Source organism: Sapajus apella, unplaced genomic scaffold, assembly GCF_009761245.1.
Source record: "Sapajus apella isolate SASKATOON/1434 unplaced genomic scaffold, GSC_monkey_1.0 scaffold12, whole genome shotgun sequence".
In the NCBI taxonomy this organism is placed as follows: Eukaryota; Metazoa; Chordata; class Mammalia; order Primates; family Cebidae; genus Sapajus; species Sapajus apella.
Genome location: NW_022436952.1, coordinates 38,099,482 through 38,123,017, shown reverse-complemented (window position 1 = coordinate 38,123,017; position 23,536 = coordinate 38,099,482). Strand labels below are relative to the sequence as shown.

Sequence of the window (23,536 nt, the reverse complement as noted above, 5' to 3'; positions counted from 1 at the left end):
TATTTTCCCCCCAAATTGCCAAGAAGCGTTTCCTTTCTGAGGCCAGGCCATGACGAATGCCAAGTGCACACAATTTGACCATGGCAGCAGTTCTTTGCTTTCTTGCCTCTCACTGCATCCTTTGCCAACGCCAGAATAGTTAGGAGACGCCTGGCCAGCTGCTGGAAGCAAGTTGAGGACTCTGCTTAGAAAGATGACATCACCCCTCAGCCTTGGTTTTCTTTCCAGGTCTTCACAGAGTTGTGATGGAGGTGAAATGAGTTGCAGGCAAAGTGCATAAGCACTGGGGCCATCATACTAAGTTCTCAACAAATGGGAACTATTGTTGGTCTTATCGCCCTCCTCATCACTGCACGTGTCACTACTGACAGGATAGGAAGGGGTCCCTCCGTCCCAGTCACTGGCTCTTGGCCTCAGCTCTAAGACTTCCAAGTGCGCTTAAAAGGGCGGGAAACAGTATTTCCGGGTTGCTGGAAGAGTAGACGGGTCCTTATGCCGCTGTAATCCTTAAAAGGGCAACGCAGTTCCTGGCCGGGCGCGGTTGACGCACGCCTGCAATCCCAACACTTTGGGAGGCTGAGGCAGTTGGATCACCTGAGGTCAGAGTTCGCGCCCAGCCTAACATGGTGAAACCCTGTCTTTACTAAATACAAAAAAATTAGCCTGGCGTGGTGGCGCATGCCTATAATCCGAGCTACTTGGGAGGCTGGGACAGTTGAATCGCTTGTACCTGGGATGCGGAGGTTGCAGTGAGCGGAGATCGCGCCTTTGTACTCCAGCTAGGCTAACAAGCGCGAAACTCCGTTTTAAAAACAAAAATAAAAAAAGGGCAACCCAGATGAGCTTGCCTGTCAGCGACTAGAAAACCCATTGCCCTTTTAAGAGGCGTGGCTTCTTGTTATTGAATAAAGAACCTCCACGCGGAGGCGGGACCAGAAGGCCGAAGAACAGTGGACATGCAAATGAGATATGAATATGCTAATGAACTTTCGCTTTCACAGTGAATGGCAAAGCAGAGCAGGCTAGGGAAGGAGAGGAAATGAGAGGATGAGGTTCAACCCAGTGGCTGAAGGGAAACTAACTCCCAATAGACCATGCACGACGTTTCTCCCACAGCACCGGGATCTCGAAGCCCCAGTGGCACCACCGTCAATCCCTCCAGTTCCTCACTAGAGGGGATGAAGGGGAAGGGCGTGGGAGATTCTTTTGGCTGTGGTAAGGAGCTCTGAATTTAGACGCCAGAAGGTTCTTGCCAGCAGTACTACCTTGTTTCACAGATGGGGAAACCGAGGCCTGACAGGTTAAGCCCCTTCTCCAAGATTGCAGTGCTAGAGGCAGAAGAAGAGCTCAGTTTGGCAGGTTTTGTCTATTTTTGCTTTGTTTTCACTGCTGCACGTGGGCAACACTCTGGAGGTGAAAGGCAGCAGCTGCAAAGGCAGCAGAGCTTGGTACATTATCAAGTGTGTCCCGGACTGCCCACCAGGCTGGAGGTTTTAGAAAATATGTCCTAGGGGAAGATGAAAGGAGTCGGGTGGCTGCCGGTAGCCGAAGCAGGCAAGGACAAATTATCATAGACTTGTCTGGAATGTGTTGCTATATAAAAGGTGATGAAGTGTTCCAGCTTCCCAGAGAATCGGTGCGGAAATGAACAGGGAACAGAAAGGATTAGGGTTAGATTTAAGGCAGTACTTTCTCCCAGGGATGAAAATTGGGCCGTTTATTCAATGACCAACGCAGGCTAGGGACTCATCCCCCTCCCTTCCACTTCTGAGGCCTTTGGGAATCCATCTCCCTCCAGTCCCACATGGCCTGCTTGGAGGTCAGGAATGAATTAAATGACTTTTAAAAGTCCCCACTATTCAGGTAGGAGATCCTTTCTCTGGATGGGCCTCCTGCGCTCTTTGCTGAGGTTGAGGATAGCAGCCGCTCTGGCTCCAGGGCCCTGGGGGAGAAACAGCAGTCATGGCATCTCTTGCAACACGCTCCCTGCCAAATTGATTCAAATTGGCTTGGATATGAACATATGATTAAAGGAGCGGCGCGATTCATTTATCAGGAGAGATTAAAGAGCGGCATCTGCGCAGCCTAGCTGGGGGACAATTAAGGAGCAAATCACTAAGTGTCTGTGCCACCAGGCACGGGGGCGGAGGATGGGGGAAGAACAACTGGGATAATCTGCCAAGGAGACACAAGGACAAAAAAAGACCATTTAGGGGTCACTGCCTGCCACCGCCATTTCTGGGCACAGACTGGGCACCATGGGGAGTCCCACAGGGTGCTGGTTCCCGCCCGTGCCTCTTATTCAGGAGTCAGAGCAATCCTGGGGATCTGCAATTATAGAGGGGATCTAGCAGGTGGGCTTTGAGTCTGGCAAAGAGCCAGATCTGCCTTCCGCAGCATCTTAAGGACCAGAGGTACCATGAGCATACAGGTAAGGCCAACAGCACAGCTTTCAAGGTACACCCAAAACGAAGATGGGCTTTGGTGGCCCTAAAGGCTCCTGGACTCCTCTGGGGAACTGGTGCCAAAGGAATTGTCTCCTTCTCAGCCTGGAGCCCACCACCTTGGCCAAGGGGCTGTGCTGAAACTTGGAGAAGCGCTGGTCATGTGGCAGTGCATAGCCAGCCTGTGGCATGTTCTTCCATCACCTATCTTTCCCTGCCCCAGGACCTTCGTTTAAGCTCTTCTCCTCAGTATGCCTTTCCCAGCAATTCTACCTGTGGAAGTGCTATTTTCAAGCCTCGGTCAAAATACCAGCTCCTTTTAGAGGCTTTCCCAATCCTCCATGCCAAAGAGAGTATCTCCCTCCATAATATGTCCAAAGCAACTTCTTCGTCCTTATGTCTTACGTAATTATTTCCACATGGATCTGCTCCAGCCCTCGTCCACAAGCCCCTGGAGGATGGATACTATGATATGTTCCCCTCTACCCACCCACTCGAAGCTTGCACATACTAAGAAGTGCAGTACATATTTTGTGTCTACCTCCCTCCACTTTATGAAGGAAGAGACCTTATCCCTCACCAGCACCCAGAATGGGGCCTAGGCACAGCAGGCAGTCATGAACTAGTTCTCAACTGTTAGGCAAGTGAGTATGTTTTCTGACTTGAACAAAGCTTTTTATCCCAGGTGGGGTTATTGGAGGTTGATGTTGGAGTTTCCAGTTAAACAGAGGCCTGACTCAGTATGAGTGAACAGATTCGGGAATTCATCTAAAGGTGGCAGGGAGGTTTGTCACACTAGTTCCTGGGAGAAACAGAAAATGTACTGCACTATGTGAAAACAGAAATAAAAGATGAGAGTGATAGAACTGAACACAAGCTAGCAGTCCTTTTTTTTTTTTTTTTTTTCCCCAAGTAACTTAGGCCGGGCACAGTGGCTCATGCCTGTAATTCTAGCACTTTGGGAGGCGAGGTAGGCAGATCACTTGAGGTCACAGTTTGAGACCAGTCTGGCCAACATGATGAAATCCCTTCTCTATTAAAAATACAAAAATGAGCTGGGTGTGGTGGTACACATCTGCAAGTCCCAGCTACTTGGGGGCTGAGGCAGGAGAATCGCTTGAACCCCAGGAGGTGGAGGTTGCAGTGAGCTGGGATTGCGCCACTGCACTCCAGCTTGGGTGACATAGCAAGATTCTGTCACCAAAAGAAAAACAGTAACTTCACTTTTACTACCGTCTCCTTATCCTCTTCTCTATTCTATCGTGGAGCAGTGGAGGGGGCAGTCTACTTCATTCAAGACGAATCTACTTCTCACTCTGTTCCAATCATTTTGGGAGACTTTTCTCCCTCCTTCCCTTTCTGACTCTTTCTGGGTGGCTGACATTACCAGAGCCTCAGCACTTGGGCTGTTTGACATCTTTTCCCACCAATCTGCCCAAACTACTTTATTCGTTCAGGGATTATAACTGGCCACATTACAGAAGGTAGAAGAGAAGGAGGGGGGTCATTTGTTTCTTGCCCTTCTGCATGAGCTGCCTCTTTGCTGTCAATGAAGGAACAAAGCATGGAGTGGGGCATGCAGACAGACAAGCGGGGCACAGAGACAGCACTACCAACTTTTTCAGGTTGCCCTGTGGGCCAGAGCTAGTTCTGCGAATTTTTATCAAAAAGTCACCTTTGAAATGACTAAAATTAAACTTTTAAAAAATGTTCTAATGAGAGGGGCTTGAATCCTTTAAAAAAAAAATGAAAAAGAGTGAGAGAAGATAGAATCTCTGTAACTGGTGAGATTTAATAATCAGAGAGACCTCAACATTCCCTTGTGGAGGCCAGGGAGGATGAGGCTTGAAGGGTTCTGCTAACCTGAATCACAGTCCCCAGGCTCTTCACATAAAAGGAGAGGCCTGTGTCTTCCTTGGCCAATCCCCTCATCCCACTACCTCTGCCTGCCCCAAAATGCACTGCCCAGGCCAAGAGGCATTGGTCTGACACTTTGGGGAGCAGGCCAGAGATCAAGGTGATGTCCCCATGGTCCCCATCAGAATCCTGCCTCTGCCCATCCTGCCACAACCAATCTGGACTTTACCTGAGCCTGAAGGAACAGGTAGGAAAACTGGTGCAGCCAGGAGGAAAAGGGCCTTTATTTCCATACATCGGGTAAACAGGGAAGAGCACAGCCCAATGAGTACAAACCAATTGCAGGAGAGAAGGGGGGTGGCAGATGGGAGCAGCACCAGGCACTGCCCTTGGGCTCCCAAGTCTGGTGGAGTTCTCAGGATAACCTTTTAGGGTGGGGGCTGGGTCCTCCAGACCACATGGTGTTGTGTCTGGGATAAGTGTCTGGGGGCAGCGAGTTGGAAGAAGAATGACACGGGCTCAGGACACCGGGTGAGGACCCGTGTCTAATGAGCACTGGCCAAAACTTCCATCTTCAGTTTTTCTGATCACAAAGCCCTCAATCTCAAGCCTTCCCTCTCGAGCTGAGTTTATGGTCCAGGCAACCTGGACAGAAAAGGAGGGAGGCAGTGCTTGGATTAGCCCTGAACTGGTGTAGTTGGAATGGGTTTATCTTAAATAGGTCATTGCACATAACACGCTGAGACAAAGAGGGTGGGGTGGGGGCTGAAGGTGTGGATGGTCCCCACGCACCCTTGTCTGCATAGGCTTGCTCAACCCAGCCCAGAAGCACCGGAGAGCCCCTCCCACCTCATTCTTAAGAACCTGGACCTGGCTCTGCTCACCAGTGTCTCCAGCTGCACAGAGAAAGAACTCTCTGAAGAGTGAAGATGGAGATGAGACAAGATTCCCGGGTCATTTCTGGGGGCCCCAGCCACCACTGTAGCCCCCTCCCACTCTGAGGGATGCAGCTGTGATGGAGAGGTTGGGTATTTAAATTAAAAAGTAGAAAGACAGCAGGCACCGAGAAGAGAGAGCCCCCACCCCACACCAGAGGGAAGGCATCGCTGCTCCTCCCCCAATCCTCCCCATGGACCCAGCAACCTAGAGTGTCCCAGTAGGCAACCTGTCCACCGTCCCTGAGCAGGGGGCTGAGAGGGAGGTCAACGTGCTGGCTTCATGCAGTGCCAGGCCACCTGCCACTGCCCACGGTGGCCCAGGGTAGAAGCCAAGAGTGTGGCATTTCGAGGCAGGGAGGAGCAAAAAGTTCTCTTTTCAGAAACTCCTCTTTCCCCCACCTCTTCCATGTGGAGACATGAGACACCCATAGCCTGGAAAGTTCCCCCGACAGGAGGTCAGGGTGTTTCCCATGCAGAGCAGCAGTCGGGTGGGGGAGATGGGTGCTCCACCACTTCCTGGGAGAGGTGCCCAGGCAGCCGCAGGCCATAGGGTGAGAGGGCTGCAAACCACTCCCCTGGGCTATGCATTGGTCTCTGTCAGCTTGGCTTCTGTGTCGCTGTCACTCAGATTGCCGTGGGAGTATCGGGGTCTGGAGGTGTTGTCGAGAGGGTCGTGCTCATCATCTGACCGGTCAGGGGCAAGGGACTTCCAGTAGCTGGTGGGGCTGCAGGGACAGAGGAATAAGGTTAGGGACAAATGACACTCCTACCTTTAAGCACCCATGCCTTTGGTTCTAGAGGCCCACAAAGCCGCATCAGGGCACTCCCCAAAAGCCAAACATTGTTAGGTAAAAACCTTCCTTGGCTTACTTGGAAGATACTCAAAGTGGTGAGAGGAAGGAGACTCTGGAAGCTTTTAAAGCTCCAAAAAAAGGGATGCTGAGAGCAGTGGGACTCAGACTCGAGCGGGCATAAGAATCTGATGCCAGCTCCTGGGCCCTTCCTCTTAGAAAACTTGAATTGCTGGCTGTTGGGTACAACCCAGGAATTCTGCATTTTCAGTCCTTCTCCAGAAGGCTCTGAAGCAAGCAGTCCATGAACCACATTGGCCTGGTGACTAGAGGTCTGGTGATTACAACCTGTCTAGGGTAGAAGTTCTCTTAGGCAACCGATTCCTAAAAAGATTCCTTCTGAGAAGGAGGCGCTTTCCCCATCAAACACTCCCAGATCTGAACACTTTTCTCTAATGACAGCCCTCTGAGGCCTGTGAGAATTTTTACCCTTTACCATGGCATCATCTACTCACAAGAAATGGAGGCTCAGGAGGGAGAGGATGGGAAGACTTGTTTTAGGGTGGCCCAAGGGGAAAAGCCCCTTTCTTAGTACAAGAACATAACTCAGAGTCTTCATCGCGCTGCTGGCTCTGGAGGCCTCTAGCTATCCTGGATATGAAGAGGTCTTTTCCCCTGGATGGAGCAGGATCACGGCATTGAACAGGGAAGAGGGGACCTCATCTCGCAGCTCCATCCACCTTCCCTTTTCTTTCTCCCAAAGCCTTAGGGCCACCTTCCTCTACTCCTCTTGCCTCCACTGCCTCTGTCAGTTCAAGTGCACTCTCGCTTCAAAACAACTGCAGAAAACACAGCCCACTGTGGCTCCTCTCCTACTGGTGCCCCACACTCAGCCGGGTCTCTCAAGCTGCAGCCCTGCCTCCAGCTCCTAGACAGTTCCAACTTCGGCAAACAGCAGTTCCATGTTCCCGCTGCCTACAATTCTGACTTAAGAAGCTGAAAAGGGCCCTTTGTTTACTAGCCCGTTTAAAGTTCTATCCCCAAACCAAAAGAGGAGGAGTCAAGGTTCTGCAGAAAGGACCACCTTCTCAGCTTTCCCCAAGGTGGAGTGAGAGATGCAGCGGGCAAGATGTGGTCACTGAGAACTCCTGTGCGTAAGACGTGGCCTAGGCACCCGAGACAGACTCTCTTACTTTTCACAATAACCCTATGAAATATTATGAGGAAGCCAGTCCAAAGAGATGAAAGGATCTTGCCCAAGGCCACACAGCCAGTATGTAAACTTGAATTTGGGACTCTCAGACCTCAAAGACTTTGGACAATTTCACCCTGCCACTAGATGGGATGACCTGAGAGGAAAAAAAAAAAAAAAAAAAAAAAAAACAAGACCAAACCTGAATTCTGCTGGCTTGGGCGAGTGCCCAGGGGTTATGTAAAGATACTTCTCAGGAGGCTGAGGCAGGAGAATTGCCTGAACCCAGGAGGCGGAGGTTGCGGTGAGCCGAGATCGCGGCCATTGCACTCCAGCCTGGGTAACAAAAGTGAAACTCCGTCTCAAAAAAAAAAAAAAAAGATACTTCTCTATCTATCCCTGGGGGAAAGGAAGAGGCTGATAGAATACATGCTCAATTATGCAAAATGGTTCAGGAATGGGGCAGTCTGGTTAATAGTTATCGTATTTCTCATGAATGAATTACCATTTTTAAAGGAATCAGGATAGCACAAAACACATTTAATACAAACTAGACTGAACATAAATGAGTCTCACTTTGATAGCCCAAAGGCACTTAAAGACTCTGGGGGTGGGGGGTGGTTTCTAGGACAAAATTATAAAGCTTACTGATGACTGTGCAACACAGAAAAAAATTGGGGTTATTTTAGCTTTGGGGTTGTTTGAATTCTAAATTAGTGGGAGCCTGGTTTGGTTCTCATTTTTTATATACTATTTCTGGGCACTCAGGGCTAGGGTCTGCTGTTAGGCTAAGGAGCACCTCACTTTGTGGAAAGACAATGGGGTTATTTTGTGGGCAGACGGGGACAAGGCAGATGCCAGGGCTGGAATCCAGATGCAAATGAGGCACTGCTGGCGAGCTCCAGGGTGCTGTGAACTGCTGAATTGGGGCCCTCTACTCCTTTCCACTGCCTCACCTCTTTTCAAAGTGGGGGCTCCAGGCCCCACACCCACATTCCTGTGCCTGCCAGGCAGACACCTGGATAAATGATAGCCAGGTTTCCACACTGTTTCGTCAAGATGCTGGGCAGTGGCAGAGGCTGCCAGGGAGGTGGTAAACTCTCTCTCTGCCTTGGGCAGTGGACCCATGAGATTGCTCTTGCCTCTAGCTTGGGTGATCTTTAGCCAGTCTCCTTAGTGGCGTCCACTGCTCCAGCCATCAGGGAGCCAACAGCAGGCAGCTGCCCTCCTCTCCAGGGCAAGAGTCAGGGCAGGCAATTTGAACATTTTAACCAAATTGTTTAAAAAAGCCTTCCTCCCCACAAGCCAGTGTCTCCTGCTCAGCGCTGTCACAAACAATTTGGTATATAAGGTAATTCCCGCCAGGCAAGCCCAGGGAAGCAGCTTCCCTCCCCTTAACTTCATTATGGAAGCTGCATTCCTGCTGCAAATTCTCGCTGGTCCTCATTACCAGATAGGAAGCTAAGTGACTGCTCCGTCCCATGCCCCCACCCCAAGGCCAGTTGATGCTGAGCACCACCGAGGTCCCCCTTCCCCAGGCCTTTTCCCTCTGGCTCAGTGTTGCTTGGCTAGGTTCTGGCTTGGTGCCACTCTACCAACAGTGAATCCAATCCTTCTTTGAGGTGATGGTGTATAGGTGTCAGGGCTACTCCAGCTTTCCTGGTGGAAAAGAGGAACTGTGGTGGTGACTGGTGGAAGAATAGGCCTTTGGTTTTTTGTTCTTGCTGGTTGTGGGGTCAAGGATGATGGCGGGCTGAGGGCACTGGGGTCTGAAATCTGCCAGTCGCCAGTCAGTGTGGGATGGCCCAGCTTTAGGCCCATGTCCTTCTTGGGGTAGAGGCACAGTGTGCAGAAAGGCCTGGCCCTCTTTGCTTTCCAAACATCTCTCCTGGGTCCATCAGCTGACTTCCTGCCCTGGAGGTGTGGGGCACTTAACAGGGCTGCTAAGGGGAAGGCTAAGATGGCTGATCAAATATTTTAACTTTTTTTTTTTTTGAGATGGAGTCTCACTCTGTCACTCAGGCTGGAGTGCAGTGATGAGATCTCAGTTCATTGCAATCTCCACCTCCCGGGTTCAAGCAATTCTCCTGCCTCTGCCTCCTGAGTAGCTGGGACTATAAGTGCACACCACCACGCTCGGCTAATTTTTGTATTTTTAGTAGAAACGGGGTTTCATCATCTTGGCCAGGCTGGTCTCAAACTCCTGACCTCAGGTGATCTGTCTGCCTCGGCTTCCCAAAGTGCTGGGATTACAGGTGTGGGCCACCGTGCCCGGCCGACTCTTGTCTTAACTATGGAGCCAACACAGGTTCCCTAGTACAACAGAGATGCTTCCTGTTCCTCCTGGAGCACTCAGTAACCATCTGCTGCATGGGGGAAGTGACAGAGCAGGGCTGAGCTATTTCACTTGCTCCATTCCTTAAAAGGTCTTAAAGAAGTCCCTTTTGGTATAATCCATTCAAAGTCAGCCTGGGTGTCCAGCTGCTCCACTGCACAAGCACGCGACAGGTGTGTTAGTTCATGCATCTGGGAAATAAATGCCCGTGCCCCAGGGGGCTGCACTCGGGGGTCATACCTCCTGGGAAGCAGCAAGCTTGCCCTGGAAAGGCACCATGCCGAAAACAGCTTCACATAAGCAGGGTGATCTAAAATGTCACCACCCACCAGGGAAACTGGCAACAATGGGATTCCAATGAGTCAGGCTCTGCCCTTCTTCCACGGTGAGGGTGTGGGCATAAAGGGCCTAACTGCTAGATCTCCCTCCCCACAGGGAGAAGAGCTGGGGGAGGCAGGAGAGCCAGGAGGGGGCTGTCACTCAGCAGCTGCTAATTTCTGTTCATTAGAACTTTACAAGATGAGTAGAACTGAGGTGACGCCCATGTGTGGGCCTTTGGTGGGAAGGCTGGGGAGGGAGTCAGGCATCTCCTGGGTCTGCTGTAGGGTGTGGTGCTGTGTGGGCTGCAGCCCTGTGAACCTTGTACTCCTAGGCTTGAGATCTATGCCAGAGAGGAAGGTGGCTTTGTGGGGGTGGGGTAGGGGGAGGGAGAGCTGAGCAAAAGGCCCCATAATAGCTTAGGGTCACTGATGTGCACCAACCACAGCTGGGGTATCAGCTTGGGACCTTTCCTGGGCCCAGCCTGTTGGGGCCATGAACGAAAGCTTCTGAAAGGGTGCTGCCAGGCTCACACAGTAAACATGTCACCCATGTGCTCTGCACTGGCGGTGTGGAGGAGTGGGTTAAGGCAAGAGGGTTGGAGGTGGGCAGACCCCATTCAGACCCTGGCAACAACCCTTGTCAGCTGCGCGTGACCACACGGCAAGTGACTTAACCTCTCCAAGCCTCAGCTTCATCTTCTATGAAACAGGGCTAATGAGACCTTTGTTATGGAGCTACCGTGAGGGCTAAATGACTAAAATGTGGCAGGTATTAAGGACAGTCCCTGTCCCTGGTCCAGGATCAGGACTTGTAAGTGGGAGCTATGACATCACCAGCGAGATCAACTGATGGGGCTCTGGGCTCAGGAAGGCTGACTAGCTTGGCGGGCCCCTGCTCTCCAAGGCAGCCAGGCGTGCCAGAGAGGAATGCGGGTGGGCCCTGAGATGGCCGCCGGAGGGGCAGGGAGCACGTTAGTTCACACAAGGTGGGACACGCCATGCTGAAACCAGGCCGGGTGCCACCTACTGCACTAGTCGCTCTCAGGCCGGTAGAGGTACCGCATCATCAGGCTGTCCACCTCCTTCTTGCGCTTCTTCTCCTCCTTCTTCGACGGCCGGTGCATCCGCCCGGCCTCTTCACTTTCTGCAGTTGGGCCCTTCTTCACACTGGAGCGGCTGTGGCTGGACACGGTCGAGCCGCTGGATGACGACGAGGAGGACTCAGACTCTGTTTTCTTTCTCCTAGACTTGGACTTCTTGCTCTTCCGAGAGCGTCCCTTCTTCCGCCTCTTGTGCTCCGAGGAAGCTTCAGAGCTGGAGCTGGAGCTGGAGCTGGAGCTGCTCCTTCTGCTCCTGCGTCTTCGCGGGCTCCGGCTCTTCCTGCCGCTGTGCGACCGGGACACATCAGCAGCGGAGGCGGAGCGGCGGATGCTGGCAGCTCGCTCTGGGGGGTCCAGGTGGGCGCTCCGGGCACTCTGGATGCTCTTCCTGTCATCCTCCTCAGAGTCGGGCTCCAGGCTGCTCCGTTGGAATGGAACAGGCTTGTAGCTCAAGACCTCGTTGATGGCAGCCTCCAGGTCTGGGTCCAGGTACGAGTGACGGCCGACGGGGCGGACGCTGGAGCTGGGAGGCTCGTCCATGGCCGAGGCCGAGCTGCGTGGCCGCGGTGGCACCGACAGACTGCGGGCCAGCGACGGGTGGCTGTACTGCGAGCAGGTCTCACTCAAGGCCACGCTGGCGCCGTCGTCCCACTCGTCCAGGCAGCTCTGGCCCAGGGACAGGCGGGAATCGGGGCTCTCCCGGCCTAGGCCCGAGGCCCGGCTCAGGGAAGGGCTGAGCGTCCGGGACAGGCTGTCGAGCCGGGAAGCGCTGCGGCGGGAACTGGGCGAGCCCGACAGCGAGAAGCTCAGGGAGGAGCCGGCCCTGTCCTCACCAGAGCCCCGCCGCGTGGCCGAGGAGGCCCGGCTGACGGGTGCAGAGACCGGGGAGGCCCGGCTGAAGTCGGAGCCCCACCGCTTCCGGCCCGCGCGCCCCCCAGCCCCGGGGAGGACAGAGCTGCGCTCCTCCTCCGGCTCCTCGGACTTCCTGCCCGGGCCTGGCTCCTCCCTGGGGCCCACGCGGGCCTTCCGTGGGGGCCTCTCGGGGGAGGCAGCCCGCTCGCTCAGGGAGGTGAAGAGTGAATCTGTATCCCCGGTGCCCCCGATGGAGTCCTTCAGGGTGAGCCGCTTCCGATAGCTCAGGGAGCTCACCACCGAGGCCGGCCTCTCCTCCACCCCTGGGGCCTCCTTAGAGAGGCTGCAGAGGGCCGTTCCAGGGAGGATGTGAGAAGCAGCCATGGATGATGGCAGCAGGGAGGGAGGGAGGTTGAGAGAGAGAGAGAGGAACAAGCATTAAACCCAGAGAATAAAGACACAGGGGGAGGGAGGCTAAAGGAGGAGAAAACGGCAGCCCTGGCAAAGTGGTGGTGAGAGTGTCGGAGGAAATGAAGCAAAATAATTTGCGTCAGTGAAAATAGCTTCATGGAGAATGTCATGTAAATTAGACTATTGTTCTATTTCATCACTTTTCCCCCTCTAAACGTTTAGTTCAATTTATTTCATTGTCAACTACCTGGAGCCTCGTGCCACGCCGTGGTGAACCACGGCATTGGGGCGGGGAAGCCGGCATTATCTGCAATAACAAAATGTTGTTTGGCCGAATAAATTAAACCAATTAGAGGGGGCTGCTGTGTGCTTCTGATGAGGGGCCAGGCTTGGGGAAGGGGCCTCAGGGGAGCTGGAGAAGGGAGGGAGGGACGTTACTTTTTGTACCCAGTCTACCTGCTGTCTCTGGGAGGGGATGGGGAGAGGTGTGCCCTGGAGGATCAGGATGGGCTTGGGTTGTGGGGAGGATTCTACGTTGTGGGAGGGGAGTAGGGATGTGGCTTTAGGAGGGGAGGGGGCTGAGGGCTGTTCTTTCTCCCTACTGCCACACTGGTCCGCAGGAAAGGGATAGGGAAGAGGAAGCTCTGGATTCCAGGGGTGACTGTCTATGTGATCAGAGGACTATGACTGGCTAGAAAACAGGGAGCCTGTTCCCCTAGTGGCTATTAGGTAGAAAGACATGGGGGCAGTGAAGAGATTAGAGGAAGGAGGGAAGGGGCAGAGAAAGACAAATGTGCCTGTAGCTGGGACAAGAATCAGTGGAACTGGTGCCTCTTCTGCTGCTTTTCATGGTAAGATGTCAGAGATCCAGAGCTGGCCAGGGCTGTGGGATCAAGAGTGTCCTGTGCTCCATCCCAGTCTTGATTCCAGGAATCTGAACTATTAGGAAGTTTGATCAACATTTGTTGAATAAGTGGAGGTGACATTAAACCTACGCCAAACCAAGGCCTGGAGCCTAATGGGAAAACATTACCTGAGAAAAATAAGGGAGCTGCAGCCCTGGATAAGAAGAAACTAAGCCTCTTCCTGTGCTCATGCACATGCCAGAAGCACACCTGGGCTGTTTTCACAGACGCCAGGCAAGAGACGCAGGCCTGCCCTCATGGGATCCAGGCGCTGCTCATCCATTCCTGGTGGCACGAGACGGCTTTTCCTCCCAGCGCAAGACCACATGCTCACCTGGAACTCTTCAAGCTGCCATCATCAGAAGCTGCCTTGGAAGGTCCCTTGTTTTTTGACAACCAGGACTTGACCCCGTCAACCCGGTCCTCCAGCTCCGAATCCACATCTGAGTCTCCCTCACTGTAGGGATAAGGAGCAGAAAGGTAGGCAAGGCCAGGAAAGAGATGGGTACCTGCTGCCCAGGCGGAGAGCAGAAAGGGGTACAGGGGGTGTCGTGGGCAGGGGGTTGTGGGCGGCATGCGCGTGAGTTGGGGGGAGAATGAGAGAGATTAGAGCACGCCATTCACAAGGAGCCTGTCGCCACTCAGCAGCCACACTGTGACAGCCACCAAGAAGAACCTGAGGAGCATGGAGGCAGCTCCCATGCCAGTTATCTGTGACAGGCCCCTGTTCAGCTGACCAACCCAAGGAGAATTACCGAAAGACCATCCACTCATCAATTACACCTAAATGGCTCTGAGCTAAGAAGAGGAGCCCTGGGTCCTTTGGTGACTCCTTGAGGACTACTCTGCTGTTTCTTGTCTTCCACTCCTCAAATTGTGGCTATAGCTGCTGTCATTTTCCATGCCTTTGTTACAAGAGCTGGGCTGTTGGCCACAGAGCAGAAGGCAAGAGTTTCATAGGATTTGGAGTTAGCTTGAAGCTGGAGGTCTCCTTAGTAGATGGCAGCACCAACCTGGGCTCTAGATTAAGGAGGCCCAGGCCATATCCCAGATCCACCCTGTGGCTTCTCTGGCTCTTAAGAAACAGAGAAAGGAAAAGCAGAGGCATTGGCATTTCCAGAGGGACTAGCAGTAGCTTTAGCATCTAAATTGTCCCTGGAGACCCAGCTGGGCTCAGAAAGTCCCAGCCCAGAGCCCTGTCGCTCAAGGTCTCCTCTTGCCTTATCAGGTAGCCCCCAGCCCTTGCTCAAAAGTGCTTCATCTGGCAGAGCCGACCTTAGCACTTACAGGAAAGCCCAAAGGAGCCAAATTTTGAGGCTGAAGTCATGGTCACCCTCCTCATGAAGCAGTTGGGCTTGGAGACAGCTTCTGGGTAAAATTGCTTCTAAAATTCTGCAGAATGTCTGCTCACCAAGTTCCCCTGCTACGGATAGGCTAGGGTTTCTCCTTGATATAAATTTCCTTTCCTCTGTGTCAACAGGAATGGCCCCATTTCTGAATTATGTTCTTAAATAGCCACACAGGCACGTGCACACACACACACAGGGACACACAAAACCACCAGATTGTTCTGGGGACCAGGAGAAAGCCCAACTCATGGGGAGGGGAATAAAGAGGCATATTTTATGGGCTTCCGTCAAATACAGAATTATAACAAAGACGAGGCTGGCTGATGCCCCAGGTAAACAGGAGTTTAGCAGACAGCCTCGAAACTGCTAATGCAAGCCCTGTGCCTGTCCGAGCCTGGCAGATTTACTGTGGTGCATGGGCCCCATGGAACACCAATACCACCTGATTTATACACCCGTGCAAAAAACCTCCCTCTCTAGCTTCAGAGCCTATAATTTATCATGCCGTTCATAACCATATTGATTGCTTTTAGAAAGGAGGTGCTGTATGCATCGCAAAATCTATGTCTACATGTTAAAAGCGTTTCTGTATAAATCTCCCTTAATATTGTGCTGTTTACTGCTTTCATTAAGGTTATGGCAATAACAACTGTATCTCTAAGTAAATCGAAACATTATTTTTCTGCCCGCCTTAGTGCGCTGGGCTCAATAACTTGGAGCTGGGGCCCAGAGCTGTTGAGGAAGGAGCCACACCACCTCTCTGCCATCAGCGGGAACCTGGTTAGAGCTGCACGTCCCCATGCGTCTATGTGAGCGCACACCGGTGTGCATGTGTGTGCATGCGCGGTGTGCCTGTGTGTGTGCATGCCTGGCAGTAGTTTAGAATATAATTTTAAATGCGCATTTTATCAGCCCCTTGAAGCTCTTACCGCCCAAGGATGGCAGGGTTGAAACACACAGGGGACGAACAGTTGTGGGCCCAGAATACGAATTCTCCTCCTTACATTCAGAGTAGTGGATGGGTTGCAAAGCTGGCCTACCTGCCCTTGCCTTCCTTTTAGTTGCAAGCATCTAGAAGATGTTCTTTTCCTTAAATAATCAGGCCCATAAACAAACTCCAGGGGCAGGCAGGCTCAGGGGGCAGTTGAAATTTTAAATGGTCGGAATTAAACCTTGCGTCAAATACAATTTATGTCCGGGCTCATGTGCTATTAGTTAACTGGGAGCTGAATCGTGGGGGAACAAACAAACGGAGACAGAACGGCGGGGGATATTAATTGTGTGTGACAACCAGGCTCCAGCGGCCCTCTATCACTGTTACACACTATTACATTTATCATTAGCTCTCACCGAGTCCTGTGTGCTGCCACCAGCCCATCTTGGCCAGGGAGGGGGCCCGCCAGGCAAGAGAGAGTGGGGGAAGAAACCCAATGCCATGCTAGAAAAACAGCCTCCAAAAAACAACCCTGTTGAACTTGATGGAGGATCAGCCCGCTCTGCCTGAAGGCCTGCGCATCTGCATTTGCTGTCCAGCTCCCACCCAGAAAGAGGGAAAAGAGAGGGGTGGATTTCCTGGGCTTCCCGCCACCTGACAGACAGCACCAGCACACACGCCGCCAGGGCCTCCCTCTGCCCACAGTGCCGCAGGGAGTAAAGTAAACACATCTGGCTGTGTTCCCTTCCCTCGCCACAGCAGAGCAGCCCATGATTAGCTGCCTGAATGCTTTCTCCAAACAAGAAACTGGGAGATGCCCCTCACCTTCCACCCTTGTCTGCCAAGAGAAGGTGGCGAACCTTTAAAGATGAAACATACCCGCTTCTTTCAGGCAGCTCAGGCTCCCAAGGAGCCCAAGGATGTGGACAGATCCAGCCCAAACAGACTTTCTCCCAGAGAAATAGGCCAGAGAGATGGCCACACTTGGTTTTTGAGGGAGGAACGTGCTGGAGCTCAGGAAGGTAGACTTCTCAAATAGGCTGTGCCTTCCTTTCTGCAGGAGCCCCCCATCCTGCCTACCAAGGGTGCCCAGGCCAGCCCCAGCCTTCCAGGGAGCGCACCTCATTGCCCACTCCCAGCCTCCCCCGAGGACAGAGTCAGAGTGTTAGTGTTAGAGACCAGCGAGGCGTGAGTGTGGGGAGGCTGTGTCCACATGCGGCGTGCAGCGGCCCCAAGGTATGAGCCAGTGTTAGGGGTGGTTAGACACCCTCGAGGACAGGCAGAGAGCACATGCGCTCCAGTCCTCACAGTTTATTCTTTCTTTTCTGATACTTTGTCACCATATCCTGCAAACTGGAAATAGAGAGACAAGGGTGGGCAAGGGGTCCAGAGGAAACAGACGAAATGAATGGGCAACCCAAGGTGGACTCCTTAGCTGAGGACCTCTCTTCCCTCGGCAAGAGCCAGCTCTGGTTGGCTGAGACCAGGTAGGGGGATGCGTGATAGTGCTGTCCTCAGAACCTGATCTGGGCTGTCCCTGGCATCTCTTCTCTGCCCCAATGCAGCAGGCTCTCTGTGCTGCCCCGGACTTGCCTGCAGGAGGGGCCCCAGCCCTGAGGTGGGAAGGGTGCAGGTCTAGGGTGTGCCTAGTGAAACCTTGGGAGCTTCTCCAAGGCCTGGTACCACCCCGCACTGCCGGCCTTCCTTCCTTGTGACTTTCTCATCCACCTAAGACTACAAATCTCTCTTTCTCTCCAAACCATTCCCTGGGTGGGTTTTATGAGAAAATCTCTGGCATAGTAACAAGGCATCACAGCCTTTAAATCTCTGCTCTCCCCAGAGTGGGGCAGACGCCATCGGAAATGCAGCTAAACGGGGGAATAACTCATCTTGAGCGGGCAGAGCAGGAGGGCCTGGTCCCAGGGAGGGGCGACTGGGTGGGAGGCCTCACTCAGAGTGTACCTGTCTCACCCTCTGGCCCTGCAGGACAGGCTGTGCTGGGGTCTGGCAGTAAAGGGAGGGTGGGTTGGTGGCTCGGTCATGGGGAGGCAGAGGTTGCAACTGTTCTACCTGGTGGCCTGGTTCCAGAGGCGGTCAAGAGGGCCTCTGTTCTGGCTGCAGATGCCCCAGAGGCCACCCCTCACCTGTTGATGAGGTCCTCATTCTCATCACTCTCCATCTCGTCCTCAATGGCGGCCTGCAGGTCCCCGATGCGCTTGAATGCCAGCTTTAGGTCGGCCTGGAGGCTCTGGTTAGCAGCCTCCAAGCTTTCCAGATCCATCTCCTAGGAGGGAGGGGGCGGCCCAGTTTGCAGGAGGGCTAGCCTCTCCTCCAGATGCCCAGAAGAAGCCTGCTTTGAGTCCCTCCCAGCCATGGGGGCGCTACCTGAGGGCTGACACAGGCTTCCAGAGCCTTTTCCGCTCTGGTGCTGCTGGGCTGTGGGGGCCTGAGGGAGCCTCCAGTGCCACTGGCTCCCTGGTCTACCCTCTTGATATCCTCCTCCTCCCTCCCATTCTCCGACTCATCTGAATTCTTTGCAGCCTATCCCCAACCAGGCCAAAGTGAGACATACATTCAGCAGCTACTCAGTGGGCTGCCACATGGGGCCCGTGGGGGACAGGGGGCATTACCAGTTCATGCTTCTTGCGGCTCGCCTCAGCCTCCTTCCTCGAAAGCTCGCCCATCTCCTCCTTGGTGTCCCGGAGCTGCCTCTGTAGCCGCTTGTTCTGCTCCTTCTCCCGGTTCTCAGCTGCAATGCGCTGATCCCGCTCCTCGGTCAGCTTCTCCATGTTTTCCTTGAGCCGGCTGGCCAGGCTCTGGACAGGCAGGTGGGAAGAAAGGCACAGCAAGTAGGCCCGTCAGCCAGGTAGAGGGAGGGTGTGGCAGAGCTCTGCTCTGGGTCAGGAGGCCTGGGTCAGAGCTCTGGCTCCACTATTCATTGGCTACCTGGGCTAGCAATCCTGAGGTTTCCCTTGCTTTTCTGTAAAATGGGGGGAGAATAACACCTGCCTCCCAGGGTTATTACCTTATTCTGAGGATGAATAAGGTAATGAATGTGAATGCACTTTGAAAGATGAAAGGGGCTATTATCATCATTACTACACCAAGACTGAGGGAGTGTTCTGGGTACAGCCTAGTGGGCCTGTCCGTATTGACATGGCATGTAGAGTCCTCTGAGGTCAGTAGGGCTTCCCACAGGGACTCTGAACCCAGAGGCCCCAAATGCTAGATCCTGTGCTCAGAGCTAAATGGCTTTACTGGAGTTCTGGATTAGGAGAGACTAAACAATCATCAGATTCCAAGCAGAGAGCATCTTTCTAAGCCTAATAAATCTCCCACCAGGTAGTGGGATGCGGAGCAAGAAATGACCTGGAGAGAGGGGTTGAATGTGAGCAAAGAATCCTGCATCTGCTTGTAACCCTGGTTCTACCTCTGACTGGGCCTCTAGCCTCTATGTCCCTAAAATAACAGAGCCAGGCTGCAGGATTGGGCCATTCATGTTTAATATCCTATGGGTCTAAACCACAAAACTCTCTGAGCAGAAGGGAACCTGAGAGATAGAGGTGCAGAAAGGGACTAGGCTCAAGAGAAAAGGAGACAGATCCTGTGGGCCTGCCCTGTGTCCATCAGACCAATGGCCTCTCTGTCCCTTGATAGCTCTGTGACCTTGGGTAACCCTTCCTGTATGTAAAATAGGGATCAAAATATTATTAGCCAGCCTGAGGTTGGTGTGGGCAGTAAATAAACTCTTAAGTTTCCCCCAACTCTCTCCAGCTCTCCTGAGGACTGTGACCCTACCTTGGGAGGGTCAGTTGTGCTCTCTTCCTGTCTCCAGGTTATTAATGCCCTCTAGATGCCCACCTGTTTCCATCCCTACCTAAGTGCCTGCTCCATGGACTGGGAGTTGATGAAGGAGGTGGTAGGGCTGCCCCTCATCAACCACACTCATCAACACAGGGCCCAGGCAGAACCGAAGGTGTGGAGACAAATGCTTAAAAACTCAAGAACTTAAAAATAAGGTGAGACGGGTGTAAACCCAGGAGAGAATCCTTTCTGCCTCTCTCTTGCTATCTGCTCTGCCAGAGATGGAAGGCGCTGGCCCATGCTGGCTTTGGAGACCAAAAGAAAAAGGATTGGTCCAGCATGGTGGCTCACGCCTGTAATCTCAGCACTTTGGGAGCCTGAGGCAGGTGGATTGCTTGAGCCCAGGAGTTTGAGACCAGCCAGGAAAACATGGTGAAACCCCGTCTCTACAAAAAATACAAAAATTAGCTGGGTATGGTGGCATGTGCCTGTAGTCCCGGCTACTTAGAAGGCTGGGATGGGAAGACTGCTTGAGCCTGGGAGGTGGAGATGGCAGTGAGCTGATATTATACCACTGCACTCCAGCCTGGGTGAGAGTGAGACCTTGTCTCAAAAAAAAAAAAAAAAACGAAAAGAAAAAGGATTGAATTTGGAATATGGAAACTCCAGCTGGAAGGAAAGAGGATAAAAAGATAGAGAAAAGGTGAACAAAAAAGGAGAAGGATTAAAGGGAAGAGAAAGAAAAATAGGGTCTGGCTTGGTGACTCACGCCTGTAATCCCAGCACTTTGGGAGGCTGAGGCAGGCGGATTGCTTGAGCCTAGGAGTTCGAGACCAGCCTGGAGAACAAGCAAAACCCTGTCTCTACAAAAAATACAAAAATTAGCCAGGCATGGTGGCACATGCCCGTGGTCCCAGCTACACAGAAGGCTGAGGCAGGAAGATGGGAGGATTGATTGCTTGAGCCCAGGGGGTCGAGGCTACAGTAAGCCATGATCATATCACCGCACTACAGACTGACTGGGCAACAGAGCGAGACACTGTCTCAAACAAAAAAAAAAATAGAATGAACTTTATAATAAGGGAAGAGGAGAATGGGATGAGAAGAGGGTGAGAAAGAGAAATAAGATTGGGGAGAGGAAAAAATATGAAGGGAGAAGAAAGAATAGGGCCGTAATCAAGAAGAAGGAAGACAGAGAGAAAAAGCAGAGACAGGAGGGCAGGAAGAAGTGAGGAAGAAAGGGAATAAAGCAGGGAAGGGGAGAGGAGGAGAGGGAGGGCAGATGAGAGAGGAAGCTCCAGTCTGCACAGAAGTGGCACCATCCGCTGCATATTTATGACCCTGCCAGAGAGCCGGTTGAGGGGAACAGGCGGGGGGAGCTCGTGGTGGAGGAAAATATGAAGACGAGGAGCTAAGCTGCTCTGGTCCCTTGGCAGAAAGCAAGCACGGAAACAGAATGTAAAGCAGGCGGGCTCCACGGTACCCAGAGAGCAGGCCAGGCAGAGTGAGAGAGAAGCACCCGCCCGTCAGCTGGCCTGGCAGTGAGGCACAAGCCTCTGAGGAGTGTCCAGGGATTTGCCCAGCCCTGCTGAGCATGCGTGGCTCCAGCGCTGGGGCAGCTCTGCCCTGCTTGGTGCGGCCCGAGAGAAGTGGGAACCCACCTCCAGCCGTTTCACTTGCGTCCTTTCAAACTCCAGGCGTGTCTCCAGCTCCCGTATCTTGGCTTCCTGCCTGCTCACCAGGGACTTGTCCACCATGGACTGCTCCAGGAACTCCACCTGGCTCTGGAGGGCTTGCAGCTAGAGGTCAGGGGCAGGACGAGAAGAAAGAGCTGAGCCCAGAAAGGGAGGAGGCTGCATCTGGGGCAGGCAATATCACCATGGTGACCAGAAGGCAGAGGGAGGGAGGGATGCACTGGGGAGGAAAGAGAATGGGGCCCCAAGCCAGAGGCCTCCCCCATCTGCCCCAGCACTTGGCACAGATCTTGCCCTTCGGAGAGAAAGGAGAAAGCTAATGACCGGAGAGGGAATAGAGATGGGAAATGAGGCAGCTGAAGCCCAAATGTCTGCTATGGTGACATGGCTCCAAGCCTAGCTCTTGCTCCTAGCTTACTCTGCTCTGTGGATTACTGATAGCAGAGAAAAGCACCTTCTAAATTGTGAACTTGGGGGTTCCTCCCACATGTAGTAACCCTGGCACCCTCTCTCTCCTGAGGGAGCCCCTGGTCCTCACCTTCTCCTGCAGCTCTTGCTTCTCTTTGTTGGCCTCTTCTAGCTGAGCCTGGAGATCATTTATCTGAGCCAGGTCCCGAGAAGCCTGGGAAAGGGGTGAGAGCATCAGAAGCAGGATCCCCCATAAACATCCAGCTAGCCCAGCCCAGCTGGAACACCAGGGGACCCAGGTTCCTGCACCGTCACCTCCCAAAACAAGTGGCTGTGTGGGAGACCCATGAGGAAGACCAGAAGGATGGTGATGGTGCAGAGTGTGAGGGGCACTCCCGGCAGGGGTACCTGAGCCACGGCGGCCTTGTGCTTCTTCATCAGCTCGTTCATGTCTTCCTGATCCTCCTCCAGCCGGTTCTGTATCTCATTCTTCTCACGCTGAAGGCGGCTCAGCTGCTCCTCCAGCTGGACAGAGGCAAAGGCAGATCAGAGGGCCTCAGGCCCGGTGTGCCTGTGGGCTCCAGGTGGCAAGTCCAAGCCTCCTCCTGTGCCACCTCCAATGGCGGGGGCATAGAAAAGAAGATGATAATGGGCTAAGCCCGCCCACTGGAGTGGGTCCTAGGACCAGTGACTCTCAGGGAGCTGCCTGCCCTGCTCTGGGCCAGGGAGATGAGGTAAAGGGCTGTGTGCAGTGTAGGCAGACCCTGGGCCTCTGAGCTGAATGACAGCTGCTTCCTGGCAGCTCTTTTGAGGCTAATGAGAAGGCAGAAAAGGTCTGCCCAGAACAAATGACCCATCATCCTGGCACTATCAGTCCAGGCCCTGACCTGCATGTACTCTGCCCTCTTCAGGCCCCAGGGAAGGACCCCTTAAATCTGTGAAGGTCTCCTGGCTTAGACTGTCATTTCCCCTGGGACTGCCCACTCCCTGGGCATCCAGCCTCCACAGCCAGTCCCCTCCTTGGGGGAGGGGAAGAGAGAGCCAACAGCAGCTTCAGGAAATGAATGAATCTATTAGCCTGTAATTCCAACCAAAATGACTGTGTTGGCTCCTTCTCTGCCCCATCCATCTTGTTACTGGGCTGTGGGGAGCTGGGGAAGCCTCCGCCAAGAAATTTATTAACTCAGATTTAAATAAAATGGTAATTTTATAACAGCCTTTTTTAACACAATTAAGGAATTTGAATTACTCACCTGAAAACTGCTGAGGAGCACAAATGTCACGGGGATAAATCATGCCTGTGAGATTGGCATCTCTCAGCAGCCAGGTGACTAGCTCAGGGGCCACGAAGCCACCAGCCCAGCCTAGCCTCCTCCCCTGTCCCATTCCCTGCCCAAGGAGGTATTGGTGGCCGCATCCCAGTAATGAATTCTCTGCCGATGGATGGGCCGTGGGAGAGGTGGGGAATTAAAAGGGAGGCATTAAATAAGAGCTGTAATTAGCTGCCGCTTGGGCTTGTCAGTGGGCTGGGCAGGGGGAAGGGGAGGGAAGCCGAGCCATCATGTCCTCTTATCGGTGCTTCTGCTAATCTCTAGGTACCTGTTTACATCCCTCAGCCACATTAGCTGCCTTTATTTATGGTGTTGGGGCCTGCGGCCAAGCTCCTGCAGGCAGGTGGTTAAACAGGGAGATGGGCCCTTGCTGGCTCCCTCTTCCACCGGTTCCTCCCTGAGGCCTCTGCTCAGAGTGGGGAGATGCAGAGGAGGGGAGGCCTACTCTTCCTGCAGCAAGTCCTGGTGTGGAGGGACCTATCTAGGGTGAAGGGAGCCACAGTCACAGCTCTATTTTGCCTCAGCCCCCTGAGCCCTGCCCCAGGCACCCTGGTCCCTCACCGCAGTCTTGGCTTTGGCGATGTCATCAATCTGCAGGTGCAGGTCTTCAATCTCCACTTCCATTGCTTTCCGTGCTTTCACAGCTGCTGCACAGGTGAACTCTGACTCCTCCAGCTGGAGACAGACCACCCCCACCCCAGAGAGAGATGTCAGCCATTCCCTGGGCACAGGAGGGCTGTGCAGAGAAAAGGGAGCCCAGATGCCTCCTCCTCCTCCTCCTCCATTCACTTCAGACCCCAGGGCCATGGGTGTGTGGTGGTGCATGCATGGACATCTCCTCCTGTCACAGGGCTGGTGGGGCACCAGGCCC

General features: G+C 53.3%; 3 protein-coding genes across 19 annotated transcripts in view; 1 reads left to right on the top strand and 2 right to left on the bottom strand.

Annotated features, from left to right (window-relative positions):
- The window catches only part of PIPOX (pipecolic acid and sarcosine oxidase), a 28,332-nt gene extending 24,922 nt beyond the window's left edge, over positions 1–3,410 (top strand). The window contains exon 9 of the mRNA XM_032281013.1: positions 3,377–3,410. The gene's annotated coding sequence lies outside the window, so the exon portion shown is untranslated. The remainder of the gene's footprint in view (positions 1–3,376) is intronic.
- Positions 3,411–4,565: 1,155 nt separating this feature from the next.
- Positions 4,566–23,536, bottom strand: part of MYO18A (myosin XVIIIA) — a 103,942-nt gene continuing 84,971 nt past the window's right edge. For 10 of the 17 annotated variants that reach the window (XM_032280993.1, XM_032280996.1, XM_032280997.1 and 7 more), the window contains 10 exons: positions 23,227–23,340; positions 21,743–21,859; positions 21,465–21,548; positions 20,894–21,031; positions 18,059–18,244; positions 17,573–17,712; positions 16,737–16,781; positions 13,480–13,602; positions 10,905–12,172; positions 5,798–5,964 (listed from right to left, as the gene is read on the bottom strand). In XM_032280993.1, the coding sequence (XP_032136884.1) occupies positions 10,909–12,172; positions 13,480–13,602; positions 16,737–16,781; positions 17,573–17,712; positions 18,059–18,244; positions 20,894–21,031; positions 21,465–21,548; positions 21,743–21,859; positions 23,227–23,340 (2,211 nt within the window). In that variant the 3' untranslated portion in view covers positions 5,798–5,964; positions 10,905–10,908. Of the gene's footprint in view, positions 5,965–10,904; positions 12,173–13,479; positions 13,603–16,736; positions 16,782–17,572; positions 17,713–18,058; positions 18,245–20,893; positions 21,032–21,464; positions 21,549–21,742; positions 21,860–23,226; positions 23,341–23,536 lie in introns of all 17 variants that reach the window. The other 7 variants (XM_032281005.1, XM_032281007.1, XM_032281004.1 and 4 more) reach the window with 6 other exon arrangements.
- On the bottom strand, positions 4,568–5,252 carry TIAF1 (TGFB1-induced anti-apoptotic factor 1; the record flags this gene model as incomplete). The annotated part of the gene is given in 2 exon segments (XM_032279386.1): positions 4,568–5,147; positions 5,150–5,252. Coding segments are annotated over 2 exon segments (345 nt in total), but the record flags the coding sequence as incomplete, so codon positions are not given.